The sequence below is a fragment of the Callorhinchus milii genome, unplaced genomic scaffold, assembly GCF_018977255.1.
Source record: "Callorhinchus milii isolate IMCB2004 unplaced genomic scaffold, IMCB_Cmil_1.0 Scaffold1, whole genome shotgun sequence".
Taxonomy (NCBI): Eukaryota; Metazoa; Chordata; class Chondrichthyes; order Chimaeriformes; family Callorhinchidae; genus Callorhinchus; species Callorhinchus milii.
In genome coordinates, this window is record NW_024704742.1 from 74,920,267 (window position 1) to 74,947,760 (window position 27,494).

A 27,494-nucleotide genomic window follows, 5' to 3' on the forward strand; every position below is an offset into this window, starting at 1 on the left:
AGAGGGATATCACTAATCTCAGTGGCTCGTAAACTGGTGCTTCGGGTGGTCACTGCATGTGAATCATACCCACTGGACCCTTGTGGCTTAATCAGGAAGGAACATGAACGTTCTGTTCTTGTGAGAAATGTGCAGGACAGGTTGTGGCTCTGTATGAGACTGCAGAACGTTGCAAGGTTAAAGAGAAACCCACCTAGGTTATGTTGACAGAATTGTACAAGGCTTTCAATCTAGTATTTCATGAAGCCCTCATGATGAAACTGAAAGTCATGTAAATACATGGCCAATTCTTGGATTTTATTGGAATGTGTATTCCAGCTCCCAGATCTGTGTAAAGATTGATGGTGGACTTACTGAGCCCATCACTATTGAAAGAGCCCATTGTCACCCACCCTATTTGATGTATTCATTAACAACAACAGCTTGCACTTATATAGCCCCCTCCATGCAGGGTAGCGTCTCAGAGCAATGTTGGATGGCATTGAGGGTGATGGACTTGCTGTATCTGTCTCAGGCCTCTCTGATAGGATTGCGGCGCTCACGTTTGTGGACAATGTTGTGCTGCTGGTGGTCTCACCTGGGGACCTTATGTGCTGCACTAATCATCTTGAACACTGAGCAACCCAATGGGTCATGGTGGTGGGTGACCCCAATTGGATTTGGAGAACTTCAGAGTGGCTGGCATGTTACAAGCTGTGCTGTGAAAATCAAATCCTCCCACCATTTTATCCTCAGCTGTATTGCACCAGTAAGCTGACAGGGAGTTCCTGGGACCTGCCACCCACCTAGTGAGGGCTCAAAAAAATGCTGGTCGTATTTCAAATGGCCGACTTGTGACTATCCTCGGCAGGTGGGGTGGGTGTTAAGCAGTGTCTCCGCAGAGCTGAAATGGCTCACGGAGTGAGGACCTGCTTTATGGCAACTGAGGAGCACCTAGAAATATGTTGGTGTTCATGCTGTCTCACCAGGGAGATTGAAGTAATGTCTTTCTGACAATAAAGAAAAATTAGAAACATGGGACATTATTATTGTTTTGTATAATGCTTACCCATCTTCATCACTCTTAAGGCGTTCATTGATGATTTTTAATAGCTTTTCTTTAGCCTCTAGAGCCAGCGAAAATCCTGAAGTCCACACAGGCACTTTCAGGTTGACAGGTGCAGAGATTAACCCTGTTAATCAAAAAATAATATTAAGTGAACCAACCTGTTTGACACCAACTATTCAGGGTGAATCAAAAGTCCTTCCACATAGGTCTATGTAAGATGTTCAAATTGCTGCCATGTAGATAAACGTTTACACATATAAACTGGGTGACAACAACTTTCACGAATGAAATGAAATACACCTGTAATAGCTGCACACTCTCTACCAATGTTGTCTTAAAAACAAGTTTGTCTTACAGTGTTATGAAGAGGGACATCTGATTGTATATTGAGAATAGTACAGAGAATCTGGAGGACTAGAACTGAAGGGTTTCTTTACCTTGATTTCTGCTTGTGATGGATTCGTTCTCAAATCTATGGAATTGAATTATAATGTAAACTGGGAGGTGACTTTTAAATGTAATTTTAAAGTGAAGGCTATCCCAAAAATCTGATCAATCTTAGCCTGTAAGAACATTTTAATTAGACAAAATTCTAAACTTTGTTTTTAATTTGGAAGGCATTTTTCTGCTATTTTTAGGAAGTACCAACTTAAAAATTAAGATGAAATTGAGAATTTTCCACAATTCTGTGGAATTGTGAAAATTAAGACAACATGGACTTGTCAGCTGAGATTTGGTGGAATCTTGATTGACTGTATTTTCTCACTTATTTTGTGCATGGTGGTTATTAAATGTACCCTTCATATACTAGATCCATGGGAAAAAATTTACATGCATCTGTTTTTATTCTCTGTTACGTGGGTGTATAGTACTGACAAATATATTTTCAATTCTGTTGATTAACACAATACCCAACTTATGGTAATGAATTCCAACCCCTAAACAACCCTATAAGTGAAGAAATTCCTTGTAACCTTTCCCCTAATTTTTCTGCTGAGTCAGTGCTCTTTGGCACTAATTCTACAATTAAAGGGCAAGGAGAGGAGGAGATTTGGGAACAATGTCACATCACACCCAACTTGAATGCTTACCATGCCAATGTTGTGTTGTAAGCTGAATAATCTGTTTGGTGAGTGCTGCAGATTCCTCTGCGTCAACATTAAGAAAAAGTCCCAAGGACAGTTCTGTAGCCAAACGTTTGAACAGACGGTATATGGCAACAGGTTCACTACTGTAGAAAATAAATTTGGAAAGAGGTCAGAATTCAACAATGACTACAATGTATTTAAATACCTTTGGTTCTATGACAGATTCAAATATCAATATTTTAGCGATATCTAAAATAAATGTTACACTTTATGTAGTCCCTTATGTCAAAATGCTTCAAAGTATGACACAAAATGAGTTAGTTTGAGGTGCAGAGGCTACTGTTAAACCAAGCAAATTTGGCAGCGAATCTTCAACCCCCACAAATAACATTGTTAACAATCAGCTCAGATAAGCATGATGCAACAGAACATGTGATATGCTCAGATATTTAAATAATAATAATCCTTGCATCTGATGTAGCGCCTTATCACGTCTTCGAGACGTCTCAAAGCACTTCACAGAATATACTGTAAAGTGAAATGATTGTATATTTTGCGGGCGAAACGTGGTAGCCAATTGCACACAGCAGTGTCCCACAAACAATCGTGGATTGAGTGACCAATTTATTATTATTATTATTATTTCTTTTGAAGGAATTATTAACCCTGGAATAGCGATCTGCCAATCGACTAACAACCGGATTCCTACTTGCTAGGTAAACAAAGGTGTGTGGAGTAAGGAAACTTGCCCAAAGTTTTGCAACCTTGCCCAAATGTAGAACTAGTTTGACATGCTTCTGGTTTCTAGTAAATTTGACATAATTATTGGGTGCAAAATAAGTTTTTTTTTAAAAAAAATCTCATTTGGTATTTGATTTCTTTTTATTTTCATCATTGTTTCTGATGAATTTGGATGAGCTAGAAATATTGGGCAGAATGCTAAAATACCTTCCTGTTCTTCAGAGTATTTCTCTGGATCCTTAATTTTCATCTGAGCAGACAGATTGGATCTCAGTGCAAAACTCACACTCAAATATATCACTACCAATGCTGCAGTGCCTCACCACTGAACTGGAGTGTCAGTCTAAATTATAAACTCAACTTCTGATGTTAGATCTTCCTGAAGACCTTCCCCCTCTCCCTGGCTCGGCCTTGGTATCCACCATTGTTAAGGGCTCTGAGATGCCACCCGGAGTGGAGGGCGCTATATAAGTGTAAGTTGTTGTTGTTAGATATGGACTTGAAAAAGTGCACCTCAGCAAAGTAATAGCTCTACAGCTATCTTGTTGTCACTACTTCATAGTGTAAACTGTCAGCTCAGCAGAGAACAACACATACGTTGCTAACTTGTGAGATCTCAGTTCCAAAGCGATCTTGAGTCAAAGCCAGTCCTCATGACGTAGCAAGTCTTAGCAAGTCCTCATGATGTACTTTGTGGTCCAGAATGCAGATTATACCTCTTAACACCTTGCTTTTGAGGCAATGAGATGACAATAATGCTATTGGTTTCAACCCCACAAACTCAATTTTCAGACCTTGAGGCCAACTGAGACATTCTGAGTCTCAAATAAAAGAGAAAACCCAGATTTCACAAAAAGGAAGATTCAGTATGTCAATCAATTTATTGAACCCATCCAGTGTCAACTCTGATTCTTAAATCATTCCTCTCCATGTATTATGAACAGTTCTCCCAAAGACATACCACTCTTTTTAATCATTACAGCAGACAAACCCATTCCATGTAGTTTTTACATAGTTGAATGGTATTTATTCAAATTGAATTTACAAAGCAGCAAAATGGAGTTTCATTTGCAATATTTGCCAACTGAGTGTGGTGTGATAAATATGATGAAGTGTTTCACAGCAAATGCTAGATAATCAAAATCCACCAGGATTTTATTTGTTTTATTACTGCTTCTCTTCAATATCTACTTGGTGACATCATCTGCAGATATGGAGTCAACTTCTACATGTATGCAAATGACACCCAACTCTATCCCTCTGCCTCCACCCTCGACTCCAGGACCACTGCTGTACTGACAGAATGAGATGAGAGCTAACTTTTTCCAGTTGAATGTCAACAAGACCGAGGCTTTCCTGATTGGCTCCCGTCAGCGCCTCCACACCTCAAACGCTGACAGCATCACCATCCAAGGATGCACACTCCACCTCACTGAGCCAGTCATCTTGGCATCTTGTTTGATCCTCGACTGTCCTTTCTACCCCACATCTGTGCCATGACCCACTCTGCCTTCCCCCACCTCAGCAACATCGCCCGGCTCCCCCACTGATTCTCCCATCATCCATGCACTCATAAGATCCAGGCTCAACTATACCAACTCCCTGCTTGTTGGCCTTTGCAGCTCTTCCCTGCACAAGCAGCAGATCATTCAGAATGCTGCAGCTCATGTCCTCTCCTGCACCAGGCTCCGTGACCCTATCACCCCCACCCTCGTCCAGATCCACTGGTTCCCATCCCCCAGAAGATAGAGTTCAAAATCCTCCTCCTCGCCTTCAAAGCTCTCCACAGCCTTGCTCCTTCCTATTTCTGTGGCCTGCTAACTCCATATCGACCTGTCTGCTCCATCTGCTCAGCAAGCTCCATGTCCTCCGCCCAGCCCACCATTGGCAGTCAGGCCTTCAGCCTCTCTGCCTCCACCCTTTGGAAGTCCATCCCCCATCCCGTTGCCTCGCTCCCTCCCTTGCCTCCTTTCAAGGCACATCTCAAGATCCTCTTCTTCGACTGCACCTTCAGTAACCTTCCTACCTCTACCCTCCCTGCCCTCCACTTCACCTGATCCCAAACCCCTGCTTGAGTCCAAATCCCTGACTGTCCAGCGTTTACCTGGGACGTCTTCCTGACATGAAAGGCATTATACAATATAATTTGCTGTTATTGAATGTTGCTTGCTTGGGATTTGCAATTCATTAGATTCAAAATTCATCAGACTCAATTTTGGTATCCATCTTATTTGCAGGCATAATTTGCATCCAGTTCATGAAAGTAAAAAATATTAGAAATTAGACCCAATGCTTCACTCATGCACACTGACTAAACAATACAGCTGTAAAGATAAGGGCTTGCCATAAATTTCGTAGTGCTACATCTTGAGCTACAGGCTTTAATTTTATTCATAAGCCTTGTGGATTTCAGGATTCACACATTAGCTTACCAGCTTTGCTGTGGCTCGTACATGTACTCACAAAAGCAGTTTCAAAATCGATGAGGGCCGGCAGACAGAATGCTGAATAAATTATTCAGTTACAGCAATTAATATTGATACATTGTGTAAGGAAGATGGCTTTTCTGTTCCTCAAATACCATTCGTCATGTATGAGTTACAGCAACAAATGTCAGCATTATATACATCTAGAGAGCATCAGTTTTGAAGCACAAGCTTGTCCTTAACCAATGTCCATACAACTGTACCCAGTGCAGGATACTGATCCAGAGTGTACACCTCAGGACCACTAGTTGTACTATTTTTTTTAAAGAAATCATCATAAACATCCTTTTTTTTGGTAAAAAGAAAATTTTAACTATTTCAGGCACAGCGACGGTGTTTACCAATAAAGCAACTTGTATTTTTTTAGTATCTGACTTGCTATTCTGAGGTTCTGTTGCAAAATGAATCCAAGTTTTCACCAGGTTTACCCTCTATCAAAATTTTCCTCTTCAATTGTATCCTGCTTTTATGACATAAAAAATAGACTTGAAAAAAACCTGAAACTATCTGGGTTTTTATTTTGGAGATTACAAAACACCCTTTAATGGCCTTTATGTGCATTCCAGTGTTAAGCTCTTTATACCAGTTTTAGGTCAAGGATTTACTTTCTTACCTCAGCGCGAGGTCCCTCAGATTCCTCTCACATACCCTGGAGGTAAAATAAACCATTTGAGAATATATATATATATACACACACACATATATACACAATAATAATCCTTGCATTTGATATAGCACCTTATCATGTCTTTGACACGTCTCAAAGCGCTTCACAGGAATATGTGGAGTCCTGTAGCTCAGTGGTTAGAGCACTCGCTTTGCAAGCGAGAGACCTGAGTTCAATTCCAGGCAGGGCGAAACCTTGGGCAAGTTTCCTTACTCCACACAGAGCCTAATAATAATCCCTCCAAAAAAACAAAACAATAATAAATTGGTCATTTTCAATCCATGACTGTTTGTGGGACATTGCTGTGCGCTATTGGCTGTCGCGTTCGCCCACAAATATACAGTCAATTCACTTTACAGTGTGTTCTGTGAAGCGCTTTGGGACGTCCTCCCGACGTGAAAAGCGCTATATCAAATGCAAGGATTATTATTATTATACAATAAAGTGGATTGACTGTGTATTTTGTGGGCAAAACACAGCAGCCAATTGTGCACAGCAGTGTCCCACAAACCATCGTGGAGTGAGTGACCAAATTATTATTTTTTATTTTTACCACCCCGGGAATTATTACCCCTGGAATAATATGTAACAGAATTTTAAAAAATCAAAGAAAAATAATATACTTCAATAAATCTCGCAATATTTAAATATCAAAATACATTATGAATTTATTGTAACTCCTCCTTTAACCCATAGAGATTCAATGAGGTGATTAACAACAACAACTTCCATTTATATATTACCCTCATGCAGGGTAGCATCCCAGAGCACTTGACAGTGATGGAGCATCACAATTAATGAATTACCAAATTAACAATGAACTTAAATAAAAATTAAATTAACAATTAACAAATTAACCACTGGATTCCATCCAATTCATGAATTTGAAACTCTAAGAAGCAGTACAGTATCATTGACTGCACTTGCAATTTGAATAAAATTCAGGATAACAACAGGGAAAGACTTAAGAATGATCAACTCTTTCAGAAATTGGTGAAATTGCTCTCACCTGCACAAGTTGCAGACAATCAGAAATCTGCAGCCTATCTCCCGTACAAGGCTCTGCAAAACTTACACCCACATCCTTGCTCAGCTCCACTGGTTCCCCAGTCCTCAGCGGATCAAATTCAAGAACTTCATGCTCACATTTAAATTCTTTTTGCCCACGTTCTCATCCACCCTACCTCTGAAACCACCTTCAACCTTATTAACCCTGCCATTCCCTTTATTCGGCAAACATTGGCCCACTCCATTCAGCCACTTGTCACCCGCTCTCAGAACTCCAACCACCAACTTGCTATCTCTCCTCTTTCAAGTACGCCTCAAAATGTACTTCTTTAACCACCCTTTTGCCATCTTTCCTCCCCTCACCACTCAGAATCATCCAGAATTGTCGATCTCTTTGGGATATCCTCCTGACGTGAGCTCTATACAAGTATAATGTTTATTGTATTGTATCTGACTCAATTGTACTAACAGTGAGAGAGTGGTCTTTCGAAATGGACAAAAAAATAATAAAATTTGATCTCCACTAACACCTGCTCTCCTTCCCCCCGCACCATTCCATGCCAGTGTAGGAGATACAACACCTGCCCATTCACCTCCTCTGATACCACTGTCCAGGACCACAAACACTGCTTTCGGGTGAAACAGTGATTTACAAGTACTTCCACGAAAGCAGTTTACTGTATTCACTACTCACAATGTGGTCTCCTCTACATCAGGGAGACCAAGCACAGATTGGTTGATCGCTTTGCCAAACACCTCCATTCTGTCCGCAAATGCAATCCAGAGCCTCTGGTTGCTTGCCACTTTAATTCTCCTTCCCTCTCTGACCTCTCTGTCCATGGCCTCCTACGCAATTCCAATAAAGCACAACGCAAGCTCGAGGAACAGCACTTAATCTACATTTTAGTTACTTTGCAGCCCTCTAGCATTGATTTTAACTACTTCAGACCTTAACTACAGCTCACATCTTCTATAACCATTCACACATACTCTGGGTCGCAGATATATCTTTTCTTTCTCTAATCTCCCACTCTTGCTTTCTTTTGTCTTGCACCATCAACACCTCTGTGATCTTATCATCTCCTGTTCTCTATCTAATTTTTTCCCTTGTCTTTCTGCCCGCCCCCACACCCCGGCCTTTTCTGTTTGTCCTTATAAAATGCTCCCTTCCAACATCCCCCAGTTCTGATGAAAGGTCATTGACGTGAAACGTTAACTCACTTTCCTCTCTCCGTAGATGCTGCCAGACCTACTGAGGGTTCCCAGCAACTTCTGCTTTTATACTATACTTGCTGTACCCATTGCAGCTTCGCTTGCTACCAAAGGATCCAATATGGAATGTAAATTGACACACGCACATAGACCCACAGAGAGACATTTCACCTTTATCTAAACTCATCGGGAGAACTCCAGTGGGGTGAGCGGGGGGGGGCGGGGGAGACTCTGTGGGGGGGAAACTCCAGTGGGTTGGGGGAAATCCAGTGTGGGGGGGGGGAAACTCCAGTGGGGGTGGGGGAAACTCCAGTGGGGGGACTCAGCACTTTAAAAATGTAATTTTGTTGTTGTTGCCGTGGCTTAGCTTCGTCTGTGTTCTTTATTTCGTCCCCACGGCTTGGCTACGTGCGTGCTCTGTGATGCAGGATGCCACAGTGCCACAGCCATCAGGTGTAACTACAATGCGTGTGTACATATGTACATTCTCTGTGTCGCCACAGCACCATGGCCATCCAGCATGGCCACCAGAAATAACTGCAGTGCGTGTGTACGTACATACACACAGCGCCACAATGACTTGGCAGCCACCAGGTGTAACTGCAGTAAAAAATACACATCCAAAAATAACTCATGAAAAATAGGAGATAACCAAAATCAAATATGCGCATGTACTCCTAGATGCAAGACCTTTCCGATGAGGTATAAATAATGTCTCTACGTCAACGGGTTATTGAGATCCTTCCTGAAGCACAGACAGACATTGTCGTTTTATTAGTATAAGATAGAAGAAGATAGAGGATAGAAGATAAATGCAATTTGTTGTTGTCAATTTATTCAGCAGTGTATATCAACAACAAAAAAACTCAGAGCAGATTAATGTGAACAGTGGAGATATGTTGTTTTCTACAGGAGCTCAATAAGATACCATAAAAGTCACCATTAAATTTATGTGATTAATATCTACAGAAAATCCTACCTGTTAATGTAATCTCCATACGCATCTAGTGATTTCTCTTTAAACAGCTGCATGAGTGATAATCTCAATAAATGAGCTTCTTCTCCTGAACAGATGTGGAAATGATTAATTGAGAAAATATTTAAAAAGCCACCACCATTAGAGAGATTTATAACAATACGTAAAACATGTCACAAACAACGGGCTTAAATCTCAATAAGTTTTACAAACTGAATCAATAACCTTAATCAATTAAAGCTATTGTTATTATATCATGCAAACTAATAGGCAAACAGCATCTTTACTAATGTTTGTCAGTTTGCTCTTTCTGCTTAAATACTTTACAGTGCATTTTCTTTTAAAATTCAACAAGTTTTTGTTTTCAATTGTTTAAACATACATTTTGTGAAGTCATTGTACATTTTTGTAGTCGAGAAGTGTATTGGAATATTAGACTTGTTGGCATGGCTGTGCACACACTAGCATTGTTATGGGTTTAAAGTGGACACAATTTGTTTTGTCTGAAAACGTGGGTTCTGTTGTGCTGGATGGAGAAGAGAGGGTTACAGAGATGCTCTCTACCTTGACTAAAAGTTCTGTCACTGTCCTTGCCTTGCTTATTTCCCCACTGGAAGTGTCCTGTTTTCCTCTACTGGGGCAGCTTGTGGTAAGAAGGAACTTATTTTTCAAGTGATTCGACAACAACAACAACTTGGATTTATATAGCGCCCTCCACGCCGGACGGTGACTTAGAGCGCTTCACAGTAACAGATCCGGGGCTCCAAGCCAGTGGGAGGGGGAGGAAGGTGACCAAAGGCGCGATCGAAAGGAAAGGTCTTCAGCCGAGACCTGAAAATAAGAAGAGAGGGAGCAAGGCGAAGGGAGTGAGGAAGGGATTTCCTGAGCTTCGGGGCATAGTAGCTGAAGGCACGGCCGCCGAGGGTGGAGCGGAGGACTCGGGGGACAAGGAGGAGGCCAGACCCGGTGGAACGAAGGCAACGGCCACTGTTGTGAGGAGGAGGTCAGAGAGTTAGGGGCGTACAGAGGAGTGGAGGAATTTGAAGACAAGGGTGAGGATCTTGAAGTTGATCCTCTCTGGGACAAGCAGCCAATGCAGTCTGGGAAGGACTGGGGTAATCCAGGAGCGGAGTTTGATGCGGGTAAGAATGCGGGCGGCAGAGTTTTGTATGACCTGGATTTTATGGACGGTAGTGGTGGGGAAACTGGCAAAGAGGGCATTAGAATAGTCCAGCCGAGAGGTGACAAAGGCATGGACCAGGGTTTCAGTGGATTCATTAAGACGGGGTCCAGGTTACAACAACAACTTGCACTTAAAAAGCACCCATTACACAGGGTAGTGTCTCAGAGCGCTTAACAGTAGTGGAGCCTGATTCCAAGCGGGGTGGGGGTGTGGTGGGAGGTGACCGTAAGCACAGTCGAAAATAATAATAATAATCCTTGAATTTGATATAGCGCTTTTCACATCGGGAGGACGTCCCAAAGCGCTTCACAGAATACACTGTAAAGTGAATTGACTGTATATTTGTGGGCGAACTTGGCAGAATTGCGCAGAGCAATGTCCCACAAACAGTCATAGATTGAAAATGACCAATTTTTACTATTGTTTTGGTTTTTGGAGGGATTATTATTAGGCGTGTGGAGTAAGGAAACTTGCCCAAGGTTTCGCCCTGCCTGGAATTGAACTCAGGTCTCTCGCTTGCAAAGCAAGTGCTCTAACCACTGAGCTACAGGACTCCACAAAAGGAAGGTTTTCTGGCGGGACTTGAAAAAGGGGAGAGAGGGGGCAAGGGATTGATGGAGTGTTCCAGAGCTTCGGGGCACGGTGGCTGAATGTGCGACCCCCACTGATGGAGCAGAGGTCATGAGGGACAAGCAGGAGGCTGGTGCCAGTCGAGCAGAGGCACCATTTGGTTTATTGGGGAGTGAGGAAGATCGGAGAGTTAGGGAGGTGCCATGGAGTGAAGGGATTTGAAAACGAGTGTGAGGATCTTGAAGTCGATCTGTTTGATGATGGAGAGCCAGTTACCTGGTATTTTTTCAGTCCAGCCAGAAGCCAAAGATCATTCCTCCTGATTTGAGGAAAAAATGCATTTCAGTCATCCGCTTGCCAAAAGCTGTGATTTGCGGTTCTCTTTTGCAGCTTACGAGATAAATATTTGATAGCAGTGGGCTTTGCAAATTCTCAAGTTTGGAAAAGATGCATAAAAGAGCATTGTTCAGTCTCTTTAGTCTAGATGTTTTGTGGAATATCAACCCAAACAAGAATTCTTCTACCTCTGAACACCTGCTGATATTTGCAGAGTCATGAAGCAAACGCATATCAGGGCCAAACCCATCATACCTCTGTTTGGTTTGGCTATTTTTAAGCACAGTGATGGGTTTCCACATGAGTCAGACACCCGGCTGCTCCCAAGACTAAAGGTTATACGTTCAAGTGTTCTCGGAGCTGCCAACAAATATATGTCATTGTTTACTGGTAAATAAGAATAATATGGCCAGAACTTTAAAGTGCTCTTGTCAATCCTCACTGTTCTGACTTTACCTTTCAAAAATATTTACTAAAGTAGTGCATGTAAACTGGAAGGTAAGAGAAAGAAAGTATTAATTTGGATCTAATCTTGGTTAGTTACCTGGTTAGTTTTGTGTGAGAGCTATTTCACTCCAAAGAGCTTTTGTGTGATTCATAATGACTTTGCACTTTCTAAAGATATCAAGCAGCACTAACAAAAATGATAATTGGATTTCAAATTCAGATCGTTCTTCAGTGATAGAAGAAATATCGTATGATATTATAATTTCAACACAGTCTACATAAGAACTTTACTACAGTGAAACTCTGATAACTCACCTCTAGGATAAGTTCCATCAACCTCACATAACTCATCACTCATCAATATTCCAGCTGTTTAACTTAAGAAATGTTAATTATGATTTCTTGGATAACTTGTCACTCTGGATATAATGTGTTAAGTTTTCACACTTTTAAGACAGTGCTTCCATGTAAAATACCTCTGATAACTCATCAATTGAAAAAGCAAATCCATAGTTGCAACAGGACTACTGGGCACTTTATACTTGGTTGCAACTGTGGATATGCAACTTATGATTGTATGGCAAACAAAGATTATTCTGTGTCTGTGTCATTTTTGCTGTGCATTGTGTTATTAGCTTGCAATTGATGTATCCATACAGTTAATGTATACCAATTACTGCAATTGTTTGCTCCTATTCAGTTTCTTGCATCGTATGAGTTAAATGTCTTAAAGATTTACGCAAGCATTTTAAATTTAAAAAAACTTAAATTTAGAAACTTCTTTCTCACACCAATTCAAATACCCACACACATGTTTGGTCGGGATAACAATATCTAATTTTATATTCAGTTAAATATCTTATGCCATGTATTGGGTATTCAAATAAATAATACAGTATATATGCATTTTGAATGATAAAGTGTTTATTTATCAGTGGCTATGCCAATTATTAAATAAAGCACTGATATAGAGTAGCCCACATACACTATGGCTAATAGCAATGATACTTTGGATAACTCGTCAGCTCTGATAAGTCATAATTTAAGCTATCTCTCTTAGGGTAATGAGAGTTATCAGTTATCAGAATTTCACTGTATTCTTTGGTACACAGTAAAATAACTAAAAAAAGTAACTAAAGTTCTAGGAAATACATAAAGTTCAAGAGAACAGAAATTTACAAATTTACAATTTATTGATACAATTTATGAGCAGCAATTAACACAAAAGAAACAGTTCACTGATGTAAGAAGAAAACTGAAGTGTAGAATCTAGGGTTCAGATTTAAGTTGGGGCTGAATACGATTGAATGAATATTGTGTAAAAGTACTAATAACCAAAATCAGTACAACTGTCTTTGTGTAAGCTGTTGAAGTATAATTCTTAAATAATTTCCATAAGTCAACATTAACACACTCTGCAGCCAATTTTTTGAGTTAAAGTTCAGTGCAAGAGCTTTCACCTTTATTGGATTCTTTGAAGAAATAATAGATAAACAAGCAAAACACAGTGCCTGTGCTATATATGGACTTCCAGAAGGCTTTTAATAAGGTGCTATACATGAGACTCACAACTAAAATCTAGCTATATGGAGTCAAGGAAAAGATAGCAGAGTGGATTGAGATGGTGTGGGAGTTGGGATCCAGAATGCCATAATGTTTGTGAGGGAGTTTTGTAGGCGCTTGACTGAGGAGGAAAGGTCTTGTTTGGAGGAGGAGGGGTCCTGTGGGTGGGGCAGGAGTATGGATTACTCAAGAGCAGCAGAGAAGGAATGGCAGGGTGGTGGGGGGGGGGCAAATTCCTTTCGGGGCAGGAGACAATAGAGGGTTGGGTGGCAGGGAGAAGTTGAGGGAAATATTCCTGTGCTGGTGAGAGAAGAAGCTTATATTTGAGTTCAGTGGAATAATACTGAAAATACTTCATAATTTTAATTCAAAAATAGTTAGTAAACCAGTAAATAAAGATAGTAAACTTTAAGAATGTTTCTACTGAACAGGAAATCACAGACCAGTCACGTTAGCATTGTTTATGGGCAAGGCTTTTAGCACAACTAAATAAACTAGTCACTTGGAGAAAGAGAATATAATTAAGAACAGCCAGCATGGACTTACAAAAATAGGTCATGCTTGACAAACCTTATCAAATTGTTTGAAGATGTAACCAGTAAAATAGATGAGGGAAATGCGGTGGATGTAGCCTATCTGAATTTCCATAAGGCCTTTGATAAAGTGCCATATGAGAGGCTCATAACTAAAACAGGGGCATGTAGAAACATAGGAAAAGTAGCAGAATGGATTAAAGAACAGTTAGGAAACCGAAAGCAAAAGGTAGGAGTTAAGGGCATCATCTCAGGATGGCAAGAAGTAGAAAGTGGTGTTCCATAGCGATCTGTGTTGGGACCGCTACTGTTCTAATATGCATATATCATCTGGATTCAGGTTTTGTAGGGTCAAAATTTGCTAATGACACCAACTTGGGCCTGAGGGTTGGTAAACAGTGAATCAGATTGCAAAAGAATGCAGGAAGACATAAACAGGCTAACAGAATGGGCAATTAGATGGCCAATTACGTTTAATGTAGGAAAATTGCAAAGTAATTCACTTCGGCAGGAAAAATAAAGAAGCCGTCTATAATCCAGATGGTAGGAACCCAAGAGGAATAGAGGAGCAAAGAGATTTGGAAATTCAGATCCATAACTCTCTAAAACTAGCTACACGGGTAGATAGGGCTATAAAAGGCCAATAGAGTCTTGAATGAGGACTCTATCCAGTGGATAGAATACAAACGTGAGTAGGTGATTTTGAATTCATGCAAAACTTTATTTAGGCCACATTTGGAGTATTATGTCCAATTCTGCAGTCTCCACACTACAAGGATATAGCAGTGATGGAAAAAGTACAGCATAGATTTACTAGGATGATACCAGGGCTGGCAGGTAACTGATATCAGGATAGACTGAATAGGTTTGGCCTTTTTTTAAAACTAAAGAAGAAATCTTTGAGATGGGCCTAATGGAGGCATTTAAAATTATAAAAGAATTTGATAAGGTTAACATAAATAGGCTGTTTCCCTGGCTCGGGAAACCGTAACCAGGGGACACAAGCATAACACAGCGACTAGGGGATCTAAGATAATTTAGGAGGTATTTACTTCATGCAAAGATAGGGGTGCCACCTCCTAGACTCAAAAATACTGGCCACAGACTCAAAAGGCACATCCTCGTTGACCCTCCACAATTCACTGGGCACCCTGCTACATAGCACTTCTCCTCTCAGGACTTTGACTTATTTCCTTGAGCACAGTACATTAAACCATGGGACCTTCAATGTGCAGCTTGAATAAATAGAATGTTAGACACCAGAACCATAATTTGAATGCTCCAGACCCATCCTGTACACGCAATCTCACCTCACCTGAAAAAAAATGGCAATTACATTTTTCACTGGCACTGCTGAGATTGTGTAATTCGCAGCCTAAAGCAATGGTTGAATCAGATAGTGTATTTGCATTCAAGAGGAAGCTATATCTACACATCAGGGAAAGGAGAACAGAAGAGATTGGGAGGAGTAAGGAGTCGGTGGAGAATCATGTGGACTGTAAACAACAGGAATGGCCTATTTCCATGCCATACATTCTTTGTAAATCTTTGAACAGAGGGGGGGCATGTGGCACTCCACCCAAGCAAAGAACTTTGAATTACTTGAAATCAAGAAAAAACTTTGTAAGTAGGGAATTTAGAACAATATCGTTGGAGAATTGTGTACAAGGCTTATAGATATAGTTAGCAGGAAACGATTTAAGAAAATTATAACATAGCAAGTCTAAGTCTTTTCAGATTTTAGTTTGGAACCTTAAGTTTCTTGGCAACAATGTGGGATAAAGCGGTTAAACTGGTTTCCCACAGCTCAACCGAGAAATTGTTAACAATAATAATTTGATAATTCTTGCTTTTGATATAGTGCCTCATCACGTCTTCTAGACGTCTCAAAGCGCTTCACAGAATATACTGTGAAGTGAATTGACTGTATATTTTGTGAGCGAAACGCATCAGCCAATTGAAGGGAATGGACAGGTTGATATGGGGTCAACAGGTCAGAGGTAGGAAGGGGCAAGGCCATGGAGGGCCTTGAAGGCAAGGATTTTGAACTGTATCCTCTGAGGAATGGGGAGCCACTGGAGCCAGGCGAGGGAGGGGGTAATGGGGTCACGGAGCCTGGTGCAGAAGAGGACACAAACTGCAGAGTTCTGGATGATCTGCAGCTTGTGGAGGGAAAAATGGGAAGGCCGACAAAAACACGGTGTTGGTGTAGTTGAGCCAGATGTGATGAATACATGGATGAGGGTTTCGGCGGCCTGAGGGGTGAGGCAGTGGTGGAGCCGGCCGATGTTGCGGAGCTGGGGGAAAGCAGAACGGTTTATAACACGGACATGGGGTAGAAAGGATAGTTGAGGGTCAAACAAAACCCCAAGGTTCCAGACTGGCTCAGTGAGGTGGAGTGTGCAGCCATGGATGGTGATTCTGTCAATGCCTGATGTGTGGAGATGCTGATGGGAGTCAATCAGGAGAACTTTGGTCTTGGACTCAGGGACCTAGTATTGGATTCCAATGAGGATGATGAGATAAGTATTGAGACCACTGACAAGGTAAGATAAACAAATGTAGAGATCCCACATGAGTTGAGCCAGAAACAATACAGTTTAAGTGTATCACAATAATAATAATAATCCTTGCATTTGATATAGTACTTTTCACGTCTTCTAGACATCTCAAAGCGCTTCACAGAGTATACTGTAAATATTGACCGTATATTTGTGAGCGAAACGCGGCAGCCAGTTGCACACAGCAGTGTCCCACAAACAGTCATGGATTGAAAATGACCAATTTTTTTATTGTTTTGGAGGGATTATTATCAGGCGTGAGGTGTAAGGAAACGTGCCCAAGGTTTCGCCCTGCCTGGAATTGAATCCAGGTGTCTCGCTTGCAAAGCGAGTGCTCTAACAACTGAGCTACAGGACTCCACAATGGAGAAGACATGAGGTTACCAGTTACGCCATGGTATTCAGGGACTCATCAATGTTTGTGGACAAGAAGATCTGCAAGGAAGATAACATAAATAAGGCTGTATATGGCAAAGATTGTGATATAAAAATAAGGTCAGATGAAATTATGAGGGAAAGTTAATCCAGTCGTAGCGACAGATTACATCATAGAAAGAAGATCTGAGAGTTAAGCAAGAAGCTGTGGGGCTGGTGAGGAGTTTTGAAGAGAATGGGGAATGGTGCTGGTGTCTGGGTTACTATCTGTATTATCCAGGAGTATGGATAAACGAGCAAGAGAGTCGCTTCAACAACTGGTTAGGGAGAGTGTGTGTGCAGAAGGGAATCAAGTTTGTGGATAACCCGGAAATATTTTGTAGCAAAGTGTCTATAGGAAAAATGTGTTCACCTAACTAAATGAGGAGCTACACTGTTGGTACAAACATAGAAGCAGCAATTGTGGTTCATTCAAACTAGATTTGGAAGGGGTGGGGGGGAAGCTTTGGTTGAAAAAGAGCTCTGGCATGCTGACTACCAGGAAGAGACAAGTAAAGTTGAAATTATTATAAAACAAAAAATACGGAAAATACCTAAAAGGGCAAGAATCCCCAAAAGCAACAGATAACAAGACTCGGAAACTGATAGGAAAGTTAAAGGGGTAAAGGGTAACAATTAGATGCATAACTAAATGCTAGAAGTATCTGAAATAAAATGATAGAGTTTGGTGCCATCTGCATACGTATGGAAGTTAACCCCATGTCTGCAGACGATGTTACCAAGGGGGAGCATATAGATATTGAAAAGGAGGTGGCCAAAGATCGTGAAAGTTGAACTGAGAGGGGAGGCAGTGGAGGAGGATAGCATAGTCAACAGTGTTGAGAGTAGCAGAGAGGTCAAGAAGGATGAGGAGGCAAAATGTTGTTTGTGATCTTGACTAAGGCTGTTTCTGTACTATGGGCAGTGCGGAAACACAATTGAAGGGGTTTGTAAGGGAGTGGTGGGAGAGGAAGGAGCAAAGCTGGGAAGCAACAATTTGTTCGATGACCTTGGAAAGAAAGGGTTGGTTGGAGATGCTTCGGTAATTTGAGAGCAGGGATGGGTCCAGGGAGTTTTTTTTTGAGGAATAGGGGTGATGATGGCTGTTTTTTAAGCGGGTAGGAATAGTGGTCGAGATTAAGCACAGGTTAATGTCTGTTAATGGAGAAGCAAGGAGGTGGAGCAGGGAGGTAAGGAGAGGGGTAGGGATAGGGGTCTAGGAAGTAGGTGGTGGGCTTCATTTTGGACATGGAGATGCGAGGAGAGGGAGACAGGATAGAAGGTGTGGAGGGAGGGAATAGGTTGGGGCTGTAGTGTGACAGGGAGGTGGAGAGGGGGTAGGGGTACGGAAGGCAGAAGTAGCAGCCAAGTGTATCCCCTCGATTTTGGTCTTGAGAAAGTCCGGCATCTCCTCGCGATTGGAGTTGGGGATGGCTAAGGCCAAGGAGATGGAGTAGAAGGACAATTTAGTGGAGTCGAGGGTGGAGCATTAGATTTTGATGTGGTCCAGCCAGATCTGTCAATGGATCATTAGGTAGGATTTCAGCCAGGTGCCATGACCTAGGAATGACCAAGTTGGGTAGGCTGTTGGAGGAGAAAGCCCAGGAATTCAGATGATTCCATGGCAGCAGAGAGGGAGTTGGGGAGGGTAATTATTTACAATTTTTTTTCCAACCTGTAGTATACTTTAGGTATGCAAACTTCAGAGTATGAGGGCTGAGCTAAAAGATATAGACTGGGAGGCATTACTCAAGCACAAATCAACTGAGGATCAATGGACATTGTTAAGGAATATTCTACAGTGCATGCAGGACAAGTTTATACCCAAGTGCAGCAGGGAAAAATAAACAAAAACACACTAAAATGTATCAATAGGAAAATAAGAAATAAAGAAAGGGAAGATTTAATAAGCGGGAAAAAATAGAATCTAATTCATATTCATCATTCTAAAAAAAATTGACCAAAAGTTTTGCTGTTTATTAATCCATGCAGCATTTAATTTGGACAAATTTATTAACCAAATGTAGTTAAAACAAATCTTCAAGTACATACAATAATCATACTCTGATTATGGGATTATCATATCTGCAGTCTGAAGCATTTTTCAATATTTAAGAAATAATTACCTTTTAGGATAGTGGGGGTAATGTTTTTCTAATAACTAGATTTTCACTTTATGCTCTACTGAGATCATATCCTGTGATTTCATAACTTTAATGTAGTTACACTGTTTTCTTCAAATAAATACTATAGGGAACATACCATTACAGAAGCAGATGGTGTCTCCAAACAGCTTACACATAGAAGCAGTATAGGCCGTGTCAAAAACATTGACTTTTTCTGTAAAATAGTGACACATATGATGCTGTGGATACCCCAGAGTGATCATTCACCTTCAGTGTTCTTCAGACATATTTTACATTAATACTGTTTTTATTTACAACTGTTCTATCTTACCATTTGTTGTTACTAGATTGGCACCATATAACTGATGTAAAACCGTAGAAGGATCCTTTGCAAATATTGACATTTTATCTGCAAAAGCAATTTGTTAGAACTCCAGATTAAAATGGATTAAATTATGCATATAGACATTCTAGCAAGTCATTCAAAAACACACAGTTCAGGGAAGCTTGTGTAGTTGCACAGAGTGACCTCATAGAATTGTCAATGAATTATGCCAAAACAATCATAGCATTTTATATACATTACCCACTGAACACAATAACCTTGCTTCTGGTTACCTTTATACAAACACAATGCAAACATCTACCAAAAATAGGAACAATTAAAGACTCAAAAAATCATTATGGTACATCAAATACACATCATCAAGTAGATCATAACAATTGGTGCTGCTTAGTTCAACGCTGCATATAAATCCAGGTTGATAAATACTTTTCATGATGTATATATGGACCTTGCTTATTAGCGTAATGTGTTACTTCATATTGCAATGAGGTGCTCATTCTGTTATAGCGCTATATCCAATGCAAAGATTAATTTTAAATTATATTCATGACCTGATTTTCAGGCACATTTTCAGATGACACCAAGTTGGGAGGAGGTGGGTAGGTGGGGTGGGGGAAGACTGTGGAATCAAAGGAGGCAGCAAAGACATCTGTGTGTCAGCCTGGTCCAGTTGGAATCACTCTCGCCTCTGAGTCAAAAGGTTGTGGATTCAAGCCTATGTTGGGACTTTGAACTTGCATGCTACTCCAATACAATACTGAGAGTGCTACATGTAGAAAGAGAAGCAAGTTTCTCCGAGTGTCTTGTCAACATTTTACAAGTGAAAATTGGTTATTCACTTCATGGCTGTTTGTGGGACATTGCTGTGAGCAAAATTGACTGCTACGTTCACAACCAAAAATACACTGTCAATAAATTCGCAGAATATCCTGTGAAATGCTTTGAGATGGTTTCTTGACATGAAAGGTGCTATACCAAACGCAAGGAAAAATCAGAAGTATATATATATATATATATATATATATATAAGCACCTTCAGGATATAGACCAGTAGATTGATTCAAGAGATGGCAGATTAAATATCATACTTACAGTAAAGTATGAGCTAATAGATTTTTGGAGGAAGAATAAGGAGACCAAATATGATAAATGGTAACATTTTGAAAGGATTTGGAGAGCAGAGAGAGTGGGTTAAAATATACAAATCCTTAAAGGTGAAAAAGCTGTGAAGAAAGCTAATGGGATCCTAGGTTTTATAAACAAGGGTATAGAATATAAAACAAAACAGTTGATGTTTAAATTGTACAAATTGTGAGTTAGACCAGAGTTAGAGTATTGTGCCTAGTTTTGGTCCCTCCACTTTAGGAAGGATGTCAAAGCTATAGAGAGGGTGCAGAGGAAAATGCAGGTAAATGGAACTGAAAGTATTGCTCTTAAAAGAGACAGCACAGATACTATGGGCCAATTGACCTTCTTCTGTGTTATACATTTATAATGATAAATAATAATCCTTACATTTGGTATGGAGTCTTTCACATCAGGAGGACATCTCAAAGAGCTTCACGGGATGCAATATAAAGTGTGCATGTAGTTGTTTCAGTTCATTGAACAGATTTTCATTTTTGAGACTTACTTCAGGGAAGCCCAAAGAAATACTAAAATGATTCTCCATTTAATGAGTAAATACTGTATAAAGTAGCAACATTTATTTTCATCAGCCAGGCATCTAAATCCATTACGATGCTTAAAATTCTCCAAACTAAGCGTTGTGAGTTTTCCACATATGCATTTTTTCCATTAGCCTAGTATGCAGTGCACACTCTCACCCTGGACACACATTGCTAACCTAATCCAAATAATTTAGGGGCAAATTAGCAGGAGTCAAGCATTAAGAACCCCCAAATTAATAATAATAAAAATAATAATCCTTGGATTTCATTTTGCCCCTTATCGCGTCTCCGAGATGTCTCAAAGCACTTCACAGAATATACGGTAAAGTGAATTGACTGTGTTTTGCAGGAAAAATGCAGCAGCCATTTACACAGAGCAGTGTCCCAGAAACAGTTCTGGATTGAGAGGCCAAAATTTGTTAATTTATTTATTGTTTTGAAGGGATATTAACCCCAGAAAAGCCAACAACAACAACAATAGAGTTGCTACTTACTGCTGGGTAGACAAGGAAACTTGCCCAATGTTTCGTCCTGCCCGGGAATCGAACCCAGGTCCTCTCGCTTGCGAGGCGAGTGGTCAAATCAGTAAGTTATGGGACTCCATGCTACAGAGTACTGTGGTTATAAACAAACATTATAGGAAACAATACTTGAATAGAGAACAGAAAATCCTCTTGAAGCACCAATCAGAAATAATGCTTTCATGAGGCTGGGGATTTCAAAACTGAATGCAACAATAAGTAGATATTAATTAAAAAAACAAAATCATTCAATTGTAGCAATAGTTCTGATACACTAAAGTTTGCATCTTACCCAATAGGAATCAAGGATTCTGTGAGCATCGTTCAATGATTCAATAAGAATTGTTTTCACCAGATAAGTATAATGATAGCTTGTGGGACATAATCTTACAATGTGGTACTTTTTGTCCACTCTAACTGCAAAATAAGTTTACTTACCACACAACATTTCTTTCATCCCTTTCACAGAGCATACAAATACAGTTGGTTTGTTGAGGAGACGTGCTTGGAAAACTCTGCTCCCAGTGTTGTGGATTCGGCTAGTGCAAAAATTCACAGGATCCTTATAAAACTCCATTGATTTATCACTCATTAAAGCAAATCCTGAACTGCCAGGAATATGAGACATCTTGCTTCAAGACTTCCTGGATTAAAATCTGAAAAGGGATCATTAAAAATAATAATTTATATTACACAACCATCACTCCCTATTGATTATTTTAATACCTTCCAATTGTGTAACGATGGATATAATATGTAATAAGGCATTCTGACCCATGTAACAGCTTTAAAAATATAGGATCATATTTAATAATCCTATCATTTGGTATAGTCACATCGGGAGGACATCCCAAAGCGCTTCACAGGATTTACTGTGAAGTGACTGTGTATTTGTGGACGATACTTAAATAAAATCCATCTATTAAAATGTTTGTGTATATAAGCTGTACATCTGTTCAGTTAATATCACTCACAAGATTGGGGGGATGGGGTGGGGGGAGAAATGCAGGTTTACATTCCACCAATTGTCTGTCACTATGTAGCACTCAGATAATGAAGGAATAAACCAGCCAACATTTTTGCATGTTTTGAGTAGTAATGAGCTGCTCAAAGAATCACAAAAAAGTTTTAATAAAAAACTATTTTTAAAATACAGAAGGATGACTGTATTTATGGTAGAATTGTAGTTTTAGAAAAACCAATTACCTTAAGTATTCTTCTAAAAAGGAGTCTCACTAACTCAAATCTGATGTTAAAGTCAACTTGGATTTTCATTCCTGTATCTTTTAGCCTTAAAGCAATAAGAATATTCAAAGCTGACTTGGAGGGAATCATTTGGAGGAGTAATGTAATCAAATTGCATAGGGAAATGTGGTCATTTCCAGTGCTAATAAAAGGCTTACAGCACATGGTTTACAAGTGCTGCATTATCCAGCTTTTGGCATAGGGAGGAAGCTAGTGAAACAATAAAAAACTGGATTTCCATAAATGTTTATACAATGAGAAATAAAATTACAACAATGCGATTGCTTTGGGCGTCTAGATGTTAAATGCAGATGTGCAGAAAGCCAGAGCTGAACCCAAGTAGGATAAGCACTGTGACAACAACAAATATTCAACATGCAACAAATGATATCAAACTAATGTGGGGGGAGGGTATCCCACCCCACCTACACAAACACATGTATGCAGTGACTGAATCTCTCTGGTACTCTCACACACACAGTGACGGGCTCTCACACACACAGTGTCGGGCTCTCACACACACAGTGTCGGGCTCTCACACACACACACAGTGACGGGCTCTCACACACACACACAGTGACGGCTCTCTCTCACACACACAGTGACTGAGGCTCTCTCACACACACACAGTGACTGAGGCTCTCACACAGACAGTGGCTGAGGCTCTCGCACACACAGTGACTGAGGCTCTCTCACACACACACCGTGACTGAGGCTCTCTCACACACACACCGTGACTGAGGCTCTCTCACACACACACCGTGACTGAGGCTCTCACACACACCGTGACTGAGGCTCTCATACACACCGTGACTGAGGCTCTCTCACACACACACACACACACACACACACAGTGACTGAGGCTCTCTCACACACACAAAGTGACTGAGGCTCTCTCTCTCACACACACACACACAGTGACTGAGGCGCTCACTCACACACATACAGTGACTGAAGCTCTCACTCTCACACACAGTGACTGAGGCTGTCACTCACACACACACACAGTGACTGAGGCTCTCTCACACACACACACACAGTGACTGAGGCTCTCACTCACATACACACACACAGTGACTGAGGCTCTCTCTCACACACACACACACACACACACACACACAGTGACTGAGGCTCTCTCTCACACACACACACAGAGTGACTGAGGCTCTCACTCACACACAGTGACTGAGGCTCTCTCACACACACACACAGTGACTGAAGCTCTCACTCTCACACACAGTGACTGAGGCTCTCACACACACACACACACAGTGACTGAGGCTCTCTCTCACACACACACAGTGACTGAGGCTCTCTCTCACACACACACACACAGTGACTGAGGCTCTCCCTCACACACACACACACACACACAGTGACTGAGGCTCTCTCACACACACACAGTGACTGGGGCTCTCTCTCTCACACACACAGTGACTGAGGCTCTCTCTCACACACACAGTGACTGAGTCTCTCACACACACACAGTGACTGAGGCTCTCTCTCACACACACAGTGACTGAGGCTCTCACACACACACAGTGACTGAGGCTCTCTCACACACACACAGTGACTGAGGCTCTCTCACACACACACGGTGACTGAGGCTCTCTCTCTCACACACACAGTGACTGAGGCTCTCTCACACACACACACAGTGACTGAGGCTCTCTCACACACACACAGTGACTGAGGCTCTCTCTCACACACACAGTGACTGAGGCTCTCTCACTCACAGTGACTGAGGCTCTCACTCACACACACACACAGTGACTGAGGCGCTCACTCACACACACACAGTGACTGAGGCTCTCACTCACTCACACACACACACACACACAGTGACTGAGGCTCTCACTCACACACACACAGTGACTGAAGCTCTCACTCTCACACACAGTGACTGAGGCTGTCACTCAGACACAGACACAGTGACTGAGGCTCTCTCACACACACACACACAGTGACTGAGGCTCTCACTCACATACACACACACAGTGACTGAGGCTCTCTCTCACACACACACACACACACACACAGTGACTGAGGCTCTCTCTCACACACACACACAGCGTGACTGAGGCTCTCACTCACACACAGTGACTGAGGCTCTCTCACACACACACACACAGTGACTGAAGCTCTCACTCTCACACACAGTGACTGAGGCTCTCACACACACCGTGACTGAGGCTCTCTCTCACACACACACACAGTGACTGAGGCTCTCTCACACACACACACACAGTGACTGAGGCTCTCTCTCACACACACACACACAGTGACTGAGGCTCTCTCACACACACACACAGTGACTGAGGCTCTCTCTCTCACACACACACAGTGACTGAGGCTCTCTCACACACACAGTGACTGAGGCTCTCTCACACACACAGTGACTGAGGCTCTCTCACACACACACAGTGACTGAGGCTCTCTCACACACACACACAGTGACTGAGGCTCTCTCTCTCTCACACACACAGTGCCTGAGGCTCTCTCACACACACAGTGACTGAGGCTCTCTCACACACACACAGTGTCTGAGGCTCTCTCTCTCACACACACAGTGACTGAGGCTCTCTCACTCACACACAGTGACTGAGGCTCTCACTCACACACACACAGTGACTGAGGCTCTCTCTCTCACACACACAGTGACTGAGGCTCTCTCTCTCACACACACAGTGACTGAGGCTCTCACTCACACACACACACAGTGACTGAAGCTCTCACTCTCACACACAGTGACTGAGGCTCTCACTCACACACACAGTGACTGAGGCTCTCACTCACACACACACACAGAGTGACTGAGGCTCTCTCACACACACACACACACACACACACAGTGACTGAGGCTCTCTCTCTCACACACACACACAGTGACTGAGACTCTCTCTCTCACACACACACACACAGAGTGACTGAGGCTCTCACTCACACACAGTGACTGAGGCTCTCACTCACACACAGTGACTGAGGCTCTCACTCACACACAGTGACTGAGGCTCTCTCTCTCACACACACAGTGATTGAGGCTCTCTCACACACACACAGTGACTGAGGCTCTCACTCACACACACACACAGTGACTGAGGCTCTCTCACACACACACAGTGACTGAGGCTCTCTCTCTCACACACACAGTGACTGAGGCTCTCTCTCTCACACACACAGTGACTGAGGCTCTCACTCACACACACACACACAGTGACTGAGGCTCTCACTCATACACACACAGTGACTGAAGCTCTCTCTCACACACACAGTGACTGAGGCTCTCACTCATACACACACAGTGACTGAAGCTCTCACTCTCACACACAATGACTGAGGCTCTCACTCACACACACACACACACAGTGACTGAGGCTCTCACACACACACACACACACAGAGTGACTGAGGCTCTCACACACACACACACACACAGAGTGACTGAGGCTCTCACTCACACACACACACACACAGTGACTGAGGCTCACACACACACACACACACACACACACACACAGTGACTGAGGCTCTCACTCACACACACACACACAGTGACTGAGGCTCTCACTCAGACACACACACAGTGACTGAGGCTCTCACTCACACACACACACAGTGACCGAGTCTCTCTCACTCTCTCTCTCACCCACTCACCACTGCTCTCTGCCGTCCGCCCCCCGCACTTCCCCCTCAACAGTGGGTCAACGTGTCGGGTTGTCGCTGCCTCGGCCGAGCAATCCTGTGACACCTTCACCAGTGATGGAGCGCTGCGCTGAGCAGATGGCAGCTCTTCCGCATGTCCCTGACCGGGATGAGCATCACCTCGATGGCTCTCCTCGCCAGGTACCTCTCGCCTCCAGCACCCATTGGTCAGGGAAGTGATTGACAGCTGTCCAAGACCTACCTGTGGTGAGGATCCCAGCTCAGCCCTGCCATTTGCACCCCCGGCAAAAGACTCCGGATTCTGCAACGAGTTAACCTTTCTTTTTTTTCCCCCCAGCAATTGGAGCCGAGAGAAAATGATTTGCAACATTGCCTGGTTTTTAAATGTCAATGTAATGTATTCTTTTGAAGGTGTCAGCTTGGCTCACAGGGGCAATGCTGCCACTTCATGTGCAGCAGTGGATTTCGAATTGAAGTTGGTTTATGTTAGTTCTGGGTCAGAGGGTTGGGGTTCAGGCAAGTTGGACCTTAAGCTGATGTCCAGGTTGACATTTCGGGGCAGAACTGTCACACTCAAGTGGGATGTTAAACAGTGCTCTAAGATGCTATCCCGCATAAATACAGGTTGTTATTGTTTGTTGTTCTTGTTTGGTTGGGTGTAACAGATCACATTACACTATTTGTAAAGACAAGAGAGTTTATACCATTGTCTGAACCACAACCCTCCAGATCAGTCATTTACTTTATAGCTATTTATCAAATCTATTTCAACAAAGCTGTCACATTTACATAGAAAAAAACTGTAACAATGGTTGTCGTAAAGAGCATTGGAATTTTATTGCATTTAAGGTGCTACAACAGTGAAAACTCTTACTTTTTAATGTTGCCTGAATGGGAATTTTTGGACCAAACCAAGTGGAATTTACAAGACACTAAATGCTGAAATAAATGACAACAACTTGCATTTATATCATGTCCCTCATGCAGGGTAACGTACCAGTGCATTTATAATACTTCATATAATAAACCTTCCATTTAATATAGCACTTTATCATGTTGATGTGCCTCATTTCAGAGGAGGTAAGGAAGA

At 41.9% G+C, this 27,494-nt stretch overlaps 1 protein-coding gene across 4 annotated transcripts in view; it reads right to left on the reverse strand.

The window, feature by feature from the left end:
* LOC103177660 (beta-amyrin 11-oxidase) overlaps positions 1 to 26,544 on the reverse strand; it is a 64,846-nt gene extending 38,302 nt beyond the window's left edge. The window contains exons 1-7 of one of the 4 annotated variants that reach the window (XM_007891921.2): positions 26,396 to 26,544; positions 21,935 to 22,152; positions 19,096 to 19,173; positions 9,230 to 9,314; positions 5,977 to 6,012; positions 2,140 to 2,279; positions 1,049 to 1,172 (exon numbers count right to left, since the gene is read on the reverse strand). In XM_007891921.2, the coding sequence (XP_007890112.2) occupies positions 1,049 to 1,172; positions 2,140 to 2,279; positions 5,977 to 6,012; positions 9,230 to 9,314; positions 19,096 to 19,173; positions 21,935 to 22,124 (653 nt within the window). In that variant the 5' untranslated portion in view covers positions 22,125 to 22,152; positions 26,396 to 26,544. Of the gene's footprint in view, positions 1 to 1,048; positions 1,173 to 2,139; positions 2,280 to 5,976; positions 6,013 to 9,229; positions 9,315 to 11,255; positions 11,293 to 19,095; positions 19,174 to 19,290; positions 19,369 to 21,934; positions 22,153 to 26,395 lie in introns of those variants that run through there. The other 3 variants (XM_007891920.2, XM_007891924.2, XM_007891925.2) reach the window with 3 other exon arrangements.
* Between the last annotated feature and the right edge of the window lie 950 nt (positions 26,545 to 27,494).